The sequence below is a fragment of the Pagrus major genome, chromosome 8, assembly GCF_040436345.1.
Source record: "Pagrus major chromosome 8, Pma_NU_1.0".
Classification (NCBI taxonomy): Eukaryota; Metazoa; Chordata; class Actinopteri; order Spariformes; family Sparidae; genus Pagrus; species Pagrus major.
In genome coordinates, this window is record NC_133222.1 from 11784550 (window position 1) to 11803610 (window position 19061).

The window sequence follows — 19061 nt, forward strand, 5'->3', positions numbered from 1 at the left end:
AAAGAGCGCTCACTCTCCCAGGGAAGAGAAAATTTCATTCTTTGGATATAAGTGCGTGTTTACAGTTTGATGATAAAAAAATACAATTAATGATTCACAGGTGATGCATGTGACCCAGAAGACTTGTGTTTTTCCAAGAGTGTTGTAAAACAATAAAATGTATTACTGTAAGAAGGAAATCTGAATCTGTTTCGCAACTGTTATGACTCACTGTTCCTTACTTGTCTTTTTTTTTCTCTTATGAGTGTTTATATCTTGTCCTCTTATGAGACAGGTCGTCTAAAGTGTTGTGTAGCACTGCTCATCCAGACGAGATATACCTCCAAGATTACCACCTACATGGTTCAGTTACTTCCAGTTTACTCCAGATAAGACAGTTGTTAGTGTCTGTTTCCACTCACTAACATAAACAAGCCATTGTCTGCTTTGACATTCTTTCATCTCATCTCATTTCGTCTGGTCTCTTCTTGACACAATCCAGACTGGGACATTCCACTTTGTTAGGAGATGGAGGGTTTTCACAAAGATAAACATGTCGAACACTGTGTGTATTCTCTGATCCATGTCTTTCATCACTTCTTACTTTTAGTGCTTTTTAAAATACATCTGCCCCTCCTCTGTACATCATCTAAGCCGCAACAATAAACATAAATATTGTCGGCACAAATAAAATAAGTCTGTTTGTGTATGTTTAAAAGACACTACTAGTACCCAATAGTCACGGAGTCTGGTCTGGGACATCCATCCGTCAGCTGACAGGTTTATTTTCTGCGTCCTGCAGTAAAGCCAGTCTGTCAAAATTCCTTGTGGGAGAAGAGTTTCCGCAGCTTTGTGTCACATAATTAACCCCACAGGAACCATGATAGTGACAGACTCAAATGAGAAGAATGTTGTCCATGACTTTTCCCACATAATGACCACTATGCTGCAATACACCTCCATTGTTTGAAGTGACATGCTGATCGTTTGTTTTCTCACCAAACTACATAATGTTTGAAATTCCCCAAATTTTGCCACTTATTTCTGATAAAACCTAAACTCAAAAATTAATGCAGAACCACATTTTTTGTCGTGATTTTGCAAAGAATTTTGTGATTAAGAAAACAAAAATCGAACATTCACAAACAGCTGAAACTCTAACTTGCAAACTGTGTTTTTAATCCAAGTTTCTTTTCACCTTTAACCTTTGACACTAACAGTATTTCACAAGTTCTGTTGTGATGCAGGCACGAGCAATTTAAGTGTCAGTGCTGACAGCCTAGGAGTTACCAACACCTTCTTTTAAGGAAGTAGAGTATTTGACTTTCAGTTGATTTGCTATGTTTTACTTACTGTATACAGAAAGTGGACAAAGCAAATTATTATTAAGTCCATACCTTACATATATATCATTATCCATACAATCTGTATTATTCTGCTGTCTTAATCACAACGTTAACATTTACAGGAAAATTCAGAAGAACAAAGTTTTTTTTTCCCTTGAAAAGCCAAATAGAGCCCATAAATAAACAGATTTGTCAAAGCGTTGTCCATTCAACCTCGGACGGCAGAGGTTAAGAAAACAGGTCTAGACAGAAGAATGTCAGTGTATGAACTGTATTTTTTCAACATATCCACATAAGCTCAGTGACATGTCACTAATGAAATGCTGCTTTGTAAGCAACAAAAATCTACTGTCAGTCATTTCAATGAGATTTTGGGAATCATACTTCACGGCAGATTGGTCAGCTGATTGGTATTCTCTTGCCAACGAGCCAACAATCATGTCAGTATGATTTCAACATGAATAGATGATACATACATACATATACTGTAGAACAAACAGTAACGTGTTATTTAGCCCTCATAGCTGCTGGTTATTCTGGCTGTTTAGGCTGCAGAGGCTGCACTTGGGTCGAGTTATGCTATGAATTACATTAGGCCACCAAATACCATCAGAGTCAGTATCAGTTTTATTAGCCAAGTAAGCAAGTGTCATGGCATTTGCTCAATAAATACAGGTGCAACAAAACTACCAGAAGAATGTGGGTGATGCCAGTCAATGACAGTCTGTACACATCCACACAATCCCAGCAAGAAGACTTATCAGATAAAAACGCTGAAAGCAACCCTGTTTATTATGGATGTGTCTAGCCTCGAGGGTTTTGACACAGACTAATTTTGAAGACAAGTCAACATGTTTGTTTTCTATTCGTCTTTGGTGCCAGAGGTATCTACACTATGATGTTGATGTGCATGTTGTCTGAGATGACTCATCTTGTTTCGGAAGACACTGTTGGACGACACTGACAATAGTCGACACCTCAGCCATGGCCCCTTTACCTGCAACAAAGCAAAGAACAGCAAAGTTACAAAAATGCACTTCTGCACAGTATCCATACTGACAAACACACTTTAATAATGCTTTCAGTCTTGGATATCCATTTCATGGATGTCATCTGGAAAAAAGCCCCCTGACCTACCCATTGGGCCTTGGCCCAAACTGTCGAGACAAATTCTTCGGGCTGACACTCTCTCTGGAATAAATGTTTTTATTGGATTGCATATCTGGCAATCAAAAGTTACTCTTGAATTTTTACCATATTCGAATCAAATGCGCATGAAAGATGACAAAATAAAATGTTAAGTAGTTTAATCAATCATAAGATAACAAGGTTGGGCAGATATATCAAGGCGTCTAAAAATTCAACTAATGCCAAAGTGTATTAAGCTGAAGGTATGTTAAAGCTATTGGTATGCCAAATAGCAACATAGAACATACTGTGGTTCTTAAATCAAAGAAATAATATAAACGAAGTTGTGAAGAGGACGACAAAGTGAAATGGCACCACACTGAGTGAGTACAAATTTTACAAATTGTTATCTACAATAACAGTGTAGACGGCCAGGCATGCTAAGAACCAGAAAGACAGCTTCAGAATACAGATCATTTTCTGCATTCCAACCAAAGTTCAAACCAAGCAGCAACCTTCAGGGCTAAGCTGCTGGAGCTGGTAAGTTCTGGAGGAGACAGTTGTGGGCAGAGCCTGGAGCTTCCAGAGGAATAAAACACCCAGAGCCAAGGAGAGCGCGTTTGTTTTTTAAACTTTTGAGATAAAAATTTATCGTCACTCTCACTTCTGAACCTGTCTGCAGGAAGGAGCCGCAGAGATGCTGAAATCTACTGTCATTTACTATAATTCTTTCTTATTTGACAGCTAAATGGAGGGGAAATGTGCTTTACTCCATAAACGTACAGAGAAGAGATGGAAAAAAGAAAACACTCTGCAGGACAACAGAGAGAAACAAAGTTTCTGGTGAGAGCTATGTAAATAAACATCTTTACAATTCAGAAATCAATGTATAGATTAGAACATCTCAGGAATTCAGAGGAGGGGCAGTTCTCTTCACCTGAGGTGTTGTCAGGAGTAATATTAGCTGACAGTCATTGTCTTTCAAAGCGTCAAAGGGTCATTGCCCCGGGGAAGGCATAATCAATACCAAACATCATAGGGTCATTGCTCTGGGAAAAGCACAATAAACACCGTCATGAGGTCTGCATCTGTTGTCCTGTTGTTCCCTGACAGTATAAGTCAACACAATGTGAAAGTGGAGAGAACTTGTGTCTCCTCTCCATGCTGCATGTATTTAAGAGATCTGATTCATCACACTGAGTCTATAATTCTTCAGAGAATAATGCAACTCTCAAACTTACCCTTACAGTGCTCACTTTGGTCAGGTACAAAATTGAACACAATGACAGACACATAGCCTTGGTGCCTTGCAGCTAATGTACAGTAAGATATTTTGTCTGTTAGTTGGGGAATAAACCGTGGGCAAACTCACTCGAGTAACTTTAATAAGCACAAATGATCCCGCGGTCGATCTTACACAAACTCAGCCGAAATTGACTTCTCTTTATGTGTGAACACAGATAGCTTGTTAGCCTTAGATAGCTTGGTAGCTACCAGCTAGGTGGGCTTGTTTAGCTAACTCGGCTCACTCCAGCTTCAGCTTCAAACACACTGTCGTATATTCAGTGGCGATGCAGTTGAAGATGTTTGAAGAAAAACTCCGCCGACACTGTCTTAGTTGTATAACAAATTTATTACAATAAGTTCAGTATCGTAAACAAGTAACACGTTACTTGGAGAGTCTCCAGCCGAATAATGAAACTCTGCCGACAATATGCAGACAGCTCCTTATATACCGAGCTTGTTTTGGTCAAAAACTTAGTTATATCATATGATTCAGATTAAGAGAGGGACAGAAGAACAAGAGATGCACCTATTCTAGGGTGCCCCACCATACTGTCCTTCACCTCTGACCCAGGGCCTCCATGTCTCTGCTGATCTAATATCTGGTACATGTTATCTTGACAACAGCACCATTATGTCAGTATCCTGGTACCCCTAACCAAATAACCTCCAAATCAGGAAGGCCCAAACAGCAAATAACATTCCAATATATTCTCCTAATACAAACCATTTGTATATGTATGCTGCATCTAACAGCAGACACCTCAACACTCTACCTCTTTGCCCATTTTTGATTAGCCGGGAGTTAAGCAGAGTCAGGTACTGCCAAGATGATGACGGCCAGCACAACCCCTTTGAGCTTCATGCTGGCTCTTTGACAACCTCGGGGTGATGTCACCGTTGCTCTGTCCACTATTTTTAAAGTCAATGGCTCTAACCCCAAGTCAGCTCTTCTGATATCATATGAGGGAATTTAATGACATCAGCTGTTTTATTGTTCAGCTGTTTCGTCAATGCTATAACTTGTCCCTGTTGACTCTGATAGTGACTATCTCAACTGTGCACCTCTCTCCTCAACATTAATCCTGGGAGGAAACAGGATATGGGAAGGCGCTCTGCTTATTCAATTCAGTTCTTTAAGTATTCTCTCAAGTTTCTCACAAACTGATTACCATTAGGTTTCAGCATTTCCTTTAACTCTCTTACGTATAGCTCACTGGGGTCAGCTGTCGTACACTGTCTAGTCTCTAGAAGATGATACCACCCATTTTCTGCAACTTATACATGCCTAGGAGACAACAGACCTGGCAAGGGCCCAGACATCCTTTTGCCTAGCTCCCTGCCTTCCCTGGGGACCCTTCGTTGACCCCGAGTCAGAAGGCAAATATAATCCTGTCAAACGGCTCTTGGCCTACCCCAGGTTCTCCCTCCTTAATGTGTCTGGTCGGCTCAAACCACCAAAATGTGGTCAAGAGTGTGCTCTGCTGTTTCTCTAACCACACCAAACAGAATGTGCATATCATGAAGCGTACTTCTTCATTTCTACAGAAATGTGTGAAGTTTAACCAGTGGGGGAGGAGGGTTGTTAGTGCTAAATTGCTTTTTAAATCTACAGCAACAGTCAACTCCATATATACATATATGGATACTTTTGAGGAAGGCAGAGAAACTGCTTCTACACTACTTGTCAACTCATGTTCAGCACAATGCCTTCATCTGTCTGCATCTGTTACGTCTTAAATTGAACTCTCTATCTTTACAATTACTGTCCTTGAAGATTAATTATATGCCATTTATTTAAGAATTAGTTCTTCATTGACCTGCATACTTAAAAACTGTTACAGGTGCACTGTGTAGTTTTGGGGAAGAAATTTTAATTTGAAGAGAAAGATCTTCATTGATTTTTTTTATGCTTTTTTATGATCTTAAAGGACAACACAATTTCATACTGTTTTACTTTGTTTACATTTGGCGGACCCTGCCACCTTTCTAGCTTCAAATAGTGTTCTGGCGACGTTGTTTTCCTCTGAGAACAGTTTGTTTATTCAGCTATGGAAAAAATAATATTTCATTAATATTGTAAATATTTAAAGTTTAAATCAAAACAACACAGTGCCCCTTTAAGATGAAAAGCCCATAATGCAGTTAGAATCTACAGAATGATAGTTAGATTTGGCCGTGTCATTTTTAACTTTCCAGTGTATTTCTATTGTTTTGGTCAAAACAACAGGGTACTGCATTCTGATGTTTCATAAGGTGAAAGTAAATAATGGTAGACATTTCATACCTTCGTCCCCACACACTAGCTTCTTAGCAACGCAGGGAATTTCCACATATCCAAACTCTGTCAGCTTGGATACCTGCTGGGCAGTAATGGGATGATGCCACATAGCTGTATTCATTGCAGGGCAGAAGAGGAGAGGACGACTGGTATCCCATGCTCTCACCACACATGTCTGCCAATGACAGAGACTAATCAGCTTAATTATTCTTAAGCAAAATCATGTAATGAATTACTATTTTCCTTAACATTCTGTAGTGATTCCATGTTCTCACCAGCAGATTGTCACAAATGCCATTAGCAATCTTCCCAAGAGTGTTGGCATCAAGGGGGGCAACGACAAGTAGATCTGCCCAGCGCCTTAGCTCAATGTGTAGCACAGGGTCTGATCTCTCAGTCCACAGCTACAACAGAGACATACTGTTTGTCAAGCAAATAATGAGATACTTCCTCACTTTATTTCTGGTTACTACCTTAGTTTAACAGTTTCTCAATCTTTTGCTGGCTCATGACCATGTTTTCGTGTCTAAAATTTCTGATGAACTCAGCAACTGGAAAGCTGACAAGTAACTACTTGCCAACTTATGCCACACTTTGATTCACTCAGGGTGACTTTGTATTCTTTTATATTTTACTTTTAAGAGCATGAAGTGAGATTCAGATTGATTGCATGGAAACTTTGCAATAGCTATCTTACTTGTTATTAAAAAAATACAGCTGTTATTAAAAATATACATTTGAGAAATCTTCCAAAATCCAGTCTCTTCATCAGTGGCACCACATTTGAGAAACTCTCTACCTCTCTAATGGCTATAATAAGACATTTTTGAAGTTCACTGTTACCTCCCACTCATCCTTGTCACTGTAGATCTTTACTGAAACTTCTGCAGGATCATAGAAGTGCTTGGCATGCTCTGTGGTGACCACTCTTACATCCACCTAAAGCATTAAACAAGACAGTAACAGTCAAACTGATTTTTTTCAATCACTTTTTAGTATTGCCATAGTACTGGAGAAGCGGATGACTAAGGAGAGTCACCTTGAAATGTTAAGTAACTGATCTTGAATTAGAGACCATTTATGGCCTTACACTTTTGTACAACCTACCTTTAGATAGTCAGATTACCACATTAGCATGGCATGTAGCTTTGACTGCATTTGTCAGGAGCTCTGCATGTCTCTGGACCTCTCTCTCATGACCATATAAACTGTATCTCAACAGTAATTTTCTTGATACACCTTTATAGTCATTACATTACATCTCTATTATCATACTCAGACACGTTCATTGATTTGTGCAATTACCACAGTTTGGATTTTTCTCTATTTAAAATGTTCCTTGCAAATATTCGGGTGGTTACAGTTGTAAATACCCCTCAAACCTGTCAAAAGGCTGTCTTTCTTTTTCACTTCTCTTTTTAGATTCCCTGTCTGCCGAGTAGACTGAAACCTCTGTTTTGCTACTATACTGAAAACAACCGCATCTCAAAGTAAAATAACAGCACTATAATGTTACCTGAATAAAAGGAATACAACAACAAGATTATACTGCCGTGTTGTTCAGTTCACTCAGTGTTCCCAGGATCAACACCAAGCAATGTGAAGCAACTTTTAGTTTCTATGCGAAGCTTCCTGAATATCTGAGGTTTGCTAAAAATGTCAGCTCATTTAAATCAGTGCTTAAAACATTACTGTTTACCGTGGCTCAACAATAGATTAGATTCATATCTTAATCTGAAACTTTTTATTTTCATGCTTTTGTTTTATGTTGCCTTTTAAATGCATTTTCATCAGACTATTTATTTTTGCTTTTTGTTTTCATCGTCCTTTAAAAGCAATTTTAACAGTTTCTTAATGTTGTAATGTCTTATTTTAATGCATTTCCATGTCTCTGTACAGCACTTTAAATTGCCTTGTGTCTGAATGGTGCTATATGAATAAACTTGTCTTGTTGTTGCTGTGGTTACTATACAGCTGCCTAACAGCTGCTACATCTCCATCTTGCGGTTAAGGTGAGTTTATGTGCGCTCAGCCAGGTAGTGAAGCAATATTACGTGTTGGTGTATGGGCATACATGTGTCGTATAATTAGAAGAGATAAACAGAAGAAACAGTGATTGAAAGCAGACTTTGACTAAATAAAGATTTAAAAAAATAAAAATAAGAAGCAGCTCACCCCAGGGAGCTGAAGCAGCTGGGATACCAACAGAGGCAGTTTCAAGGCTGCAACACTTCCAGTCACGCCAACAAGTACACGACATGTCCCATTGGACTTCAACAAATCAGTCTTGAGACAAGAAACACGACCGTTTAGCTGCATATTCGCATATCGCCAAGAACACTTCGACAAGGAGCCGCTGCGCTCCTCCGGAAACCCTCCACTTAACTACTTCCGTAAATATCAGCCGCCAGCCAATCGGAGGAGAGCACAGCCAACGTGCACGGGCACGTCGCTACGCTGACAGACGGCGAGCGCGCGGGTTCGCAGAATATTCTGGGCATTTTCCTGCCATGACAGCTAGCATGAAGAGAGGAGGCTTCATTCATTGTGCGACAAGCCCGATATTTGTTTGAAAAACAGCTCTAAAAACGGAACAATGACGCTCACGCCTCTCGTTTACTGGGCTCAACGCCATGAAGACATTTACCTGCGAGTGGAGCTGACAGACGCGCAGGTGAGCTAACAAGTGTACAGGACAGGACTCACTTTGCTTTAGGATACTTTCTGGGCGGCTTGTGCGCTATTGTAAGCCTTTTGGAGAGGATCTGAAATCATGCAAAATAGGTGCAGGTTTTTTTTTGGGAAATGCCCCACCGCTGGGTAGCCGTTCACTTTGCATACTGGATGACCAACACAAAGATCCTTTTAGACGACAGTTCAAGCCCCCTTTCAGGTCTGTCGTTATCTATCAGGTTTGATCAAAACAAACCTGCCCAGTAATGCGCAGAATTAGAGGAAGGAAATGTGTGTGGTATAGTCAGTCACAAGGGTGAATAAAACCATAATAAAAAAACACAAGCACTACCACAACCTGCAGGGGCGGAGTGAAACCTTATCACCTCTTTCTTCAGGTAACAAAGGTGAGGGACAGGTGTTGTATCAGCCAAAGGTGTTACTTTGCCCCAATTTCAGACTGCAGGAGTGAGTTCTCCTCAGCCTGCTCTTATTCCCCCTTTGTCTATATATTTACCCCATGCATAGTTAGTTTTATAGCACTGATAAGGCTGCACTGTATGTTTAACATGAACAAGAGCTGATTCAGGGTGGAGTTTGTGTGAAACGTTTCATTTCCTTGTTTGAGTTCCTTCAAACAAGGAAATAATCTGTAAGGTGATTAAATGTTACTATTGTAGATGGAATATAGATTGTTAACCTAACCTTAGCTTAATTGTTTGAAGTCTTTTAAGTGTTTTATTTTTGTCTGGTCAGCGTTACCGTGCACAGGGAGTAATAGGATGCCTGAATTTTTAATCAGCTGGAGGAAGTAAACTCACCATCTGCTTCTCCGTTCTTTTTACAGAATATTGATGTCCATGTACATGAAAAAGTGCTTCAGTTTAGAGGTAACTTAAAGTATTTTATAGTCAAAATGAAAGTGAAATGTTTAAGTTCATGATTTGTGACATAATAATATTTTGTGTGTAGCACAGGGCCATGGTGCAAAAGGACAAAATGAATATGAGTTCAACTTGGAGTTTCTTTCACCAGTAAAGCCAGAGGTATGTATCCATTGGAAAATTAGTCCCAGATATCTATTGTTTCCTTTTTTTTCATATGCCTTCCTGACTGTTCACATTAAATGAACCTGTGTGGGCACACAGGTGAGCCACAAGTCTACACAGCGGCAGGTGAATATTACTGTGCGGAAAGAGCAGCGGGGCTGGTGGGAGAGACTGACCGCACAGGAGCGCAAACCACTCTTCCTGGCTCCTGACTTTGACCGCTGGCTGGACGAGTCAGACGCTGAGATGGAGATCCGGGAAAAGGTGAGATTTAAGTTTAAAACTCTATTAAACAACATACTCCTAACCTTATTGTTGAAAAACTATCCAAATATCAGAACTAAGAATGTATTATTGTTACCAAAGGCAAAGATTGATTTTGTAATTTTCTTTTACTTTGAAAGGAGGAGAAAAAGAACAGGTTGAGGGCTTCAAGGCACAAAGAGGAAGGTGAGTATAAATCTGTTCAAGCACATTGTTTGTATCAGATAACTCAATGATTTCTTCATCATCTTCTTCTTTTTCTTTTTTTAAAAAAAATGTTTCAGGGTTTGTCAGCCTGAAAACTGGATTTTTGTTTGTGTACAACCTGGTCCAGTTTCTTGGTTTTTCATGGATCTTTGTCAACATGACAGTGCGGCTCTTTATCTTTGGCCAAGGTGAGAACCTATAAGACTGTTGTGGCTTAAAGTTGCGAAATGTTTCTTCTTTTATCATTTTCTATCATTTATAACACTACTTTCACTTCAGATTCTCTGTACGACACATTTCACACCATATCGGACGTGATGTTCTTCTGCCAGGTCCTGGCAGCAGTAGAGGTCCTCAACGCTGCCTTTGGTGTAGTCCGAACAGGTGTTATTCCAACTCTTATACAGGTATGAGATGCTCATTTGCCTGAGTTTGAATTTCATGATGTGCAGCAAAACCTGCTTTTCGCTATTAAAAATGTGTGTAACAGATATAGTATTAATTTTTCATTATTAAGTGCCAATAGCGGGTTTTGCTTTTCTCCTAGGTGGTTGGACGGAATTTTATCCTCTTCATCATTTTTGGTAGTTTGGAGGAAATGCACAACCGGCCAGTTGTGTTCTTCGTTTTCTATCTGTGGAGTGCCATTGAGATTTTTAGGTAAGTACCCCTCTAGCTTAGTGTTGTTAATGGTGAACAGTCATGTAAATTGACTAAGTTAAGCACTTTCCATTTATAGTCTCAGCGCAATCGTCTGTATACAGCTAATATTTTTTCAAATCAAGGCAGAAGTTCTCTACCTAGAGATAAACTTCTGCTGAATTGTGGACTTTTTACTAAATTGTGTTGTTGACACAATTCAAAAGATTCTTAAAATGTATGAGAAGGCTCGTTACTTTTAATGCATTTGAAGGGATTTAACGAATACTTTCATTTTGAATGCGACTCAACAATCAGCTATCCTCCTGGTGCGTTTATGAACAGCTCCTTTAAGTTTAAGTTTGATGGTCTTTGAATCATATTAATATGAGGTGAGGTTCACTTAGCTTTGCACAGAAATGGCCAGTAGAAATGTCCTCCAGATGGATACCATTTAGTTTTATCCTTTGAGTACATTTTTGGGCCTGTACTTTCATACTTTACTTGAGCAAAAATGTTGAATCGGTACTTTGGCTTTTACCAGTCCTTTTTTTATTTTTCTGATCTGAACTTCTACTTGAGTAAAGATGTGTGTACTTTTGCCACCTCTGATCAAGAGAATAATCAGCAGATTCTTTGATATTGAAAATAATTGTTAGTTGCTGCCCTGCAACAAATGGTAAAACCTTTGCAGTATGGGGTCTGTGGCATTAACCTTTGACACAAAAAAGGCACTTCAAGAGTAACTGCAGACTCAACTTGACAGACCAAAGTTTGAGGTCAAAGGTGGGTACAGTAATTGGTGTGATAAGAACAACAGCAGGTCATTTAGGCTACACTGTCACAAGGATATACTTTAGTTGATGCAACCTTGTGTCAGTGGAAGAATAGCAACACACCTTGGGTTTCCCCCCTGAAACTAACATGAAGTTCCAATTTTTAGGTATCCATTTTACATGCTGGGCTGTTTCAATACAGAGTGGAAAACTCTCACATGGCTGCGGTACACCATCTGGATACCACTGTACCCGTTAGGTGTTATCGCTGAAGGTGAGTTGTTTACTTTTCTCAGAAATAATAATTAATCTTCACACACAAGTTAAAATGAATCTTGTCTTCCAATCTCATGTAGCTGTTGCTGTCATACAATCCATTCCTATCTTTGACGAGACCAAACTCTTCAGCATTCCTCTGCCAAAAGCCATCGGTACCTCTATCAGCTTCTCTTACTTCCTGCACATCTATCTAGTTCTCATGTTTCTTGGTAAGTGTCCAGATAAAACATTAATCACGTAGATCTTTGAACAAATGTTGCAACAATGTCAGCATTTGTGGTTCTAATATCAACCTTTTGGTCACCTCCCCCCTTTAGGACTTTTTATCAACTTCCGCCATCTTTACAAGCAGAGGAAGAGGCGTTTCCGTACCAAGAAGAGGAAAGCAAATTGAGATTCAGCACCGACAACAGTCCTCAAACACCTTTGCTGCCTGCTTATCTCTTCTTTTGATATGATACTCATAAAAAAAGCTCCAGTCCGTTAATTTTCTTTTCCCAGAAACGTGTTTGCTCTCACTAAAATAATTTACATCATAGTCAACACCAACATCCTTCAGTTCGGATGATATAATATTTCATCATTGCATTGGCAGTGCCATTATTGGTGATTAAGTTCTCTTGGACATCAGTCAGTATTCTGTAGTTTAGTGAAGAGCTGTAGTAAGCCTTAATATCCTGTGTGATAAAGTGTTTTTTCCTTTTATTCTTGATTGATTAGCAGTTTGTTATGAATGAGAAGGCAAATGAATTCTCAACAAAAATTCTATTTGTTATTACAGATTTTGAACCATCCCACAGACCTCAGGGGAAATCATACTGTAGACTGAAAAGTGCAGACAGCATTTTCACTCATGCTCAATAACAACCAGCTATGAAGAATTTATATTAATATCGCTTCCTTGTTCTGCTTTTTCATTATTTATTCAGTCACCTGAATTTTAAATGCCAACATTAACAGTCATTTCCTGTAAATGTGAGTTATTTGACAATGAATAAAAATGAAATTGAAATCTGATCAATCTGAGAAAAAGATCCTACAAAAGAACATGTAAAAAAAAAATATGGACACGTGAACATCTTACAAACACCTTATTATGTACGTGTTGCCATGTTTAGGCAGTGCCAAAGGAGTGTAAGTTATCAACATCCACATATAAGTTCTTGAAGCAGACCCTTCAATGAGTTCTTCAAACGTTCAGCACAAACAGGTGCTCTCTCCAGCTTGGTCCACACAGGTAGAGGCTGCTATAAATTAGTCTGTTTTTTTTACTAATTCAGACGTGGCTCAGTTTGAGAAGTCAGTGTGCATGGGAGCAATGTTGTGATCAAAAGCAGCGTACTGGGAGTCACCAGTGCTAGCTAGTTTGAGTTGCTGTGCAGCATGGGAGAGCTGGAAAGCTGCATCGGGATGAGCCGAGTCTGGGAGCAGGGTGCACTCTCTCTCCAGCAGATCAGCAACTCCCTTAAGGAGCTCCCAGAAACCGAAAGCCAAGGCAGCTTTCCGAAGACGGTTCAGCTCCTGACAGATTCAAATACAAAACAGCGATTTAAATAAATCATGAATATAATTGTTTATAGTTCAGAGTCATTTTTAGAAGAAATTACCTTATAGAAGGTTTGAGTTTTATCCGGTAGTTTTCTTGCATTCCTCAGGATCTTCTGCACATCAGTCTGTAGAATGATATCATAAATAGCTGAGTCAATAATGCCACACAGGATGGATGGTAGAGATGGGACATTTTTTTTAAAGAAGAATCGCTATACCTATCAAAACAGCACCCCAAGTATTGTGATAGTATCAAATTGGGAGCTAAGCGTATGGTCCTAGCCCTAATACTAACAGTAATCTATAAAATGTCATTGTTATAGTATATAATAATATAGTATCAAAGTATGTTCATGCATTTGTTAGCAAGTTAGTCAAATCCAAACTACTCTCTTAATTGAAACTGTGATTACTATTAATTGTGATAGGTCCTAGCTGCAATACATTAAGGGGGAACAGTCCCCGCAGTTTCTCTGAAGTATCATGGCATGTGCACTTGGGGACTGCCACAAACAACTTTCCTTTATACAGTGATTTTACTGCACCTGTAATCCACTGGCCTTAATCCACACAGTGACGTTCTGGGCATAGCTTCGTTTGACCTGTGGCTGCACGGGGAAAGGACTTTTATTGTCATCCTCTCCGTAGGGATTTTCAGCAGCCTCTGAAATACCAGAAAGGTCATAAAACATCAAAGTAAAGTCAGTATAACGATCAAAGAAAACCAACTTTGTAATAAAACGTTTAATTATTAACTGCTTGATTATGTACACATAGAGAGGCCTTTGCTCTTCAAGAATAAACGGTCATTTACCTGTACATGGGTTATTGTGTCAACCCAAAAAAATATGCCTCCAGTAATAAAGAACTAGCAAAGACTTTATAAGCAGTAGTTTGTTGTACATTTGTAGGAAACTTGCTGATTGCTTGTTTGAAGTGTCTGCAGAGGAACTAGACACAGGGAAGGGGTGATTGATTTACCTGATATTGGTCCCAAATGTGAGATCTTGCCCAGCCACGGCAGAGGCTCTGCACCAGGATCAAACACAGACAACATCAGGTTCGATTTCTTCTTGCTGTCTGCTTGAGAATACAACATTCCGTACCACTCCGGCCTGAGAGAAAGCAAACTCAATTTAGGCCATTTCTTCATAAAATGCATTAACTTGTTCTACTCTGCAGGTCCTTTAATATTGTGGTAAATTCTGAACATACCAGAATTAACATAAGTTAAACATAAACAGCTCTGTTGCATCTCACCCCAGTTGAACGAGTGCCACCATGCCCTCAACTTTAAGACTGCCATGTAAAAGTACACAAAAGTTTGGACTTTTGCCTGCCATCTGACTAGCAGAAGGTTCCTCCTCAAGCTCATCTGTGGCTCCTGTGCCAACTTCATCCACCTCTGAAATGAAGTACAAATTAAATACATTAATAATACCAAAATCTGTCACATAGCATTCCCAGGAATCACAGATCTGATTTTTCTCTTTAATTAAAATGTGTTTACTTAGAATGTGTAAGGTGGAAATAATGTATGTCAAATGGGATTTTAAGAATATTATTTGCATCACAAACACTTTGTATTTGAACAATTTATTGTTTTATATTTGCTCTGACTTCTCAGGTGTATAATCAGCAAAGTGTTTGCATTTTCTCCCCATTTTTCTCTTTAATTTTTTTTTACTGTAAGTAAAATCTGAGCAGTCATGGTTGAATACAGTAAAAACATGCTTGACCATACATTGTGTTGTGTTCTTGAAACAGCAAACAACTTTTTAGGTGTGGGGATGTGCAATACAATTCATTTGAGAATCAGTTTAAAGTGATGCGTTTCATTTGAGAAAATCTGAATATTACACCAAAGCAACGATCGCTAGGCATGCCACGCAGCTGATTTGGCGGTCTGTTTCGTTTTTCTTTGAAAACACCACAACAAATTTTGAACACTAACCTTTGTTCACAGCAATAGGAAGTACCAAATGTCTGGATATAACTGGAGGACTGGAAATGTCACCAATTTCAATGAAGCCAATAATTTCCAAATCTGAAATACAGATAATAGAACAGATTGTTTATATAAGAAAATTGTTTAAATTTAATTCTAAATCGTGGAATATGAAGTTAGCTGGGTACCTGTGCTGACTGATCGGGGCATGGGCTCCACCTCTTCATCTATCACAACGGGCTCAGGTCGAGGGAACACCTGAACATCTGAGGACAGGTTCCCACAGTGCAGGACAGCATGGAAGGGAGAGTACGCGTAATCAATCAGCCTCCTGAAGACATAAAAATGGCCAAAGGCTTCTTAGTAATTATATCAAACATGAAAAAGTATGTTTCTTTTTGGATTATTCCCCCAGTAGGAGTCATACCCAAACATGGCCTGTACACTCTTCATGCAAAGTGGTCCCTCCATAGTGAAGATCTGTCCATCACCTCCGCTGAGACGAAGGAGCTCCTCCAAGTTGTCCATGGCATCAGTCATCTGTAACTGCAATTACACAAGACGGGGTTGCATTTGTTATAGCTAAGGTTACCCAAGTATTGATACTTTGATAATGTTTCGATACCATGCGATTAAAACAATACAATATCTGCATTCAACTCGATTCAACAATCAGATTTTCAACCCTAGGCTTTACAAATGTGTGGGTATTTGTTTCATGACTTTTTCAGTACCAGCACTGTTTGCAGGCTGTTAATTAAAAAAATATATAAATTAAAAAAATTATCTGATTTTGTGTGCCTTGGACTTTTTTCTTTTTGTTGTGGTATCAAAAGAGGTATCACGTACTGTTTCATATACTAGTACTGTATGAACGTTCAAAGTTCTGGTATTGTGACAACTTTAGTTTCAGCTAGGAAATCTACTGAAAATCCTGACTTGCTGTAAGCTTAAATTTTACAGTATGCAAAGGATGCTTCTGGAAACATGACAGAAAACTGTTGCTACATGACACAAATGAGCAAAATAATGTACACATTTTCTCCCAATGTTAAGCGAAAGAGTCACTGTAATATAACAGCCATTGACATTTCATTGACATAGTCATGAATATGAATCACTATGTGTCTCTTGAACTGCCATTCTCTTATCCTCAGATTTCTTCAACATACAGTCAATCTGCTGTTTCAAGTAGCATTTTTAGTTTCTCATTTTTGGTCAAGTTTCCTCCACAATTTTACACAAGCCAAGGTGCAAGTAAGTAGAAATTAACTGTTGAACAGCAAGGAAAAAGTATAACCCAGTACCTCCTCTGCATTGGCTACACACATGATGTACATTTTGGTAGGGAAAGGGAAAGGGAGTGGGAACTTCTTGTCATCCCCACGATGCTTCAGTGTTTGCAGGGAGTGACGTAGGGAACCCTTTCCAATACCAAGAGATCCATCAGTAACCAGCACCACCTACAGGACAAAGAAAGATGGTACATAAACACGCTCTGGAACAATAGATGGGCACAGGTAGCTGAAATCACTGGAAAAATGTTTTGTCCATACACCAGTTTTATGTAAACAATAGTGAATTCAAGTGGGATGATGTTGTGTAGAGGACCCCAAGTACCTGACAAGGACAGGCACTGCCCCACTCCTGCTGCACCACGTTGCTGACTCCTTGAAGAGCTGATTCAACACAGGTCTTGTCATAGTCTTCCAGGTTGCTCAGAGCCTCCTGCACAGAAAGACAATAATAAGAGGTCATACTCTCCTCTGAGGTCAGACTCAAGCAGTGAGGAAAACTTGCTATGATTGTTCAGTCTGACTTCTCATATCAAACATCAATACCTGTAGAGTATTGTAATCCCTGGTGAAAGGCACCAAAAGGTCCCAGAGAGAAGAAAATGCCATCAGTGATGTGAACTCCAAGCGGTAATTTGAGGCCATGTGTTCAAACAACATATTCAGTCCGTGGACAGCCAGGTTCTTCCTCTGAAACTCCTCGCTGCCATCCACCGCCACTGGTCGCGTCATGGACAGAGACACGTCCATTAAGACCACGGTAGGCATGGCTAGCAGATTATATGAATTCCCAATACAACAGTGGTTTTAAAGTACCCTCCTACGTGCTGCCACTGAAGGAAAGTGAAGAAAACAATAATGTGTGAGGACAACAACACAAAAGAAGAAGTTAGCCAACTTGGCGTTAACAAGATCATTCAGCAATTATGCGGTTTAGTGTTTATGTCAATGTCACTATTTTCGCCACTAGTATCATAATGAGGCTATTAAAAAATCAAACTTTGGTCATTAACGAAGTTAAAGTCTAAAAGGGAAACAGCCTGTCACAGGAAAGCACTGTTAGCTAATGTTGGCTAGTTGTTCGGCTAACTAACGCTAGCATTTTGCAGCATAACGTCAAAAAAACAGCGGGAGAAAAGTCCAGGTTAATATTTAATAAATGTCAGAAGATAACTATCCATTTCTTAAAATATTTAGTGAATAATTAACAGGGCAAAAACTAAATCTATACGTGCCATTCAACGCTTCGCTCGCCATCCACCAGTGTTTGTGTTGTACGGTGCACCACTACTTCCGTCCGGGTGACAACGGTGTACTTTGAATAAACAGTTCCTACGCGTTCAGGGAAAACAACACAGAAATATTCTCAGAAAATTCACAGAAATTCTCCAAATTCTGCATTAATTCGATCTGCTCATGAACATTGTACATTTAAGAGTTTTTTCAATTTAGCTTTTCCAGTTAAAATTTTGATGTGAGATCGGCGCACTGGCGGAGGAAGAAGAAAACGGATGAGTGTTAATCCTGAGAAGTTGTTTTTATGCAATAAACTGGACGGATTGTAAAAGTAATGCTTGGAAATGCTCGATGTTCTCAGACAAGAATCTTAGTCCAGAGACTGCAGTTACCTTTTGCCATATAGAGTACTGTCAGAGCACTGGTTTTATATTGTTGATACTTTTGCATAGTTACTGGGGAGAAGGAGCCGCCCTTTTATAAGGTAAGACTGCTTACACACTGATATCGTGTTAAAATATTACTTTGGTAAAAGTGAAAGTCACCCATATGAATAGTACTTGAGTAAAAATCTCAAACTATCTGATTTTCAAAGTATTTAAGTATCAGAAGTTCAAGTAAAAGTAAATTATACATATATTTACATGTGTGCATATACTGTATACTGGGGGTTGATCGATTATCAGCCTGGCCAATTATCAGATCCAATAGTCAGCATTTTTCTCATTATTGGTATTTGATTGTGGATAAAATAAGTTAATTTAAATGTACTCATTTGGCTCTGATGCAGCATGTAATCTGAAAAGTAACTAGTAATGTAAATGATCAGATTAATGTAGAGGAGTAAAAAGTACAATATTTGCCCCCAAAATGTAGTGGAGTGGAAGTATAAAGTACCAGAAAATGGAAATACCTAAGTGAAGTACCTAAAAAAATGGGCTTAAGTACAGTATTCAAGTATATGTACTTAGTTACATTTCATCACTGGTATATATACAGTAAACAGGGCTGGATTAAATGCATAGGTTAGACTTGGCTGACTGTATGTGTTTTAATTTATTCAGATTAGATTCAGATATTTAAAAGGAAATCTTACAGATATTACAGATGCTTTCTCCTGACCGTCGAT

The 19061-nt window shown here is 39.0% G+C and overlaps 3 protein-coding genes across 3 annotated transcripts; 1 reads left to right on the forward strand and 2 right to left on the reverse strand.

The window, feature by feature from the left end:
- Positions 1-1580: 1580 nt before the first annotated feature.
- ppcdc (phosphopantothenoylcysteine decarboxylase) lies at positions 1581-8373 on the reverse strand. The gene is made up of 5 exons (XM_073471951.1): positions 8194-8373; positions 6862-6957; positions 6294-6422; positions 6025-6193; positions 1581-2322 (listed from the first exon to the last, which is right to left on the reverse strand). The coding sequence occupies exons 1-5, from the start codon at positions 8335-8337 to the stop codon at positions 2219-2221; spliced, it is 642 nt and encodes a 213-aa protein (XP_073328052.1). The 5' UTR covers positions 8338-8373; the 3' UTR covers positions 1581-2218.
- A 132-nt stretch (positions 8374-8505) lies between these two features.
- hacd3 (3-hydroxyacyl-CoA dehydratase 3) lies at positions 8506-12922 on the forward strand. The gene is made up of 11 exons (XM_073472279.1): positions 8506-8692; positions 9539-9581; positions 9664-9737; positions 9840-10004; positions 10145-10190; positions 10289-10399; positions 10491-10618; positions 10759-10871; positions 11794-11900; positions 11983-12114; positions 12223-12922. Exons 1-11 carry the CDS (start codon positions 8615-8617, stop codon positions 12297-12299), a joined length of 1074 nt encoding a protein of 357 aa, XP_073328380.1. The 5' UTR covers positions 8506-8614; the 3' UTR covers positions 12300-12922.
- Positions 12825-17990, reverse strand: ints14 (integrator complex subunit 14). The gene is made up of 12 exons (XM_073472278.1): positions 17932-17990; positions 17243-17529; positions 17022-17129; positions 16709-16864; positions 15829-15947; positions 15590-15732; positions 15408-15500; positions 14714-14858; positions 14435-14568; positions 13999-14117; positions 13513-13578; positions 12825-13426 (listed from the first exon to the last, which is right to left on the reverse strand). The coding sequence occupies exons 2-12, from the start codon at positions 17462-17464 to the stop codon at positions 13193-13195; spliced, it is 1539 nt and encodes a 512-aa protein (XP_073328379.1). The 5' UTR covers positions 17465-17529; positions 17932-17990; the 3' UTR covers positions 12825-13192.
- Between the last annotated feature and the right edge of the window lie 1071 nt (positions 17991-19061).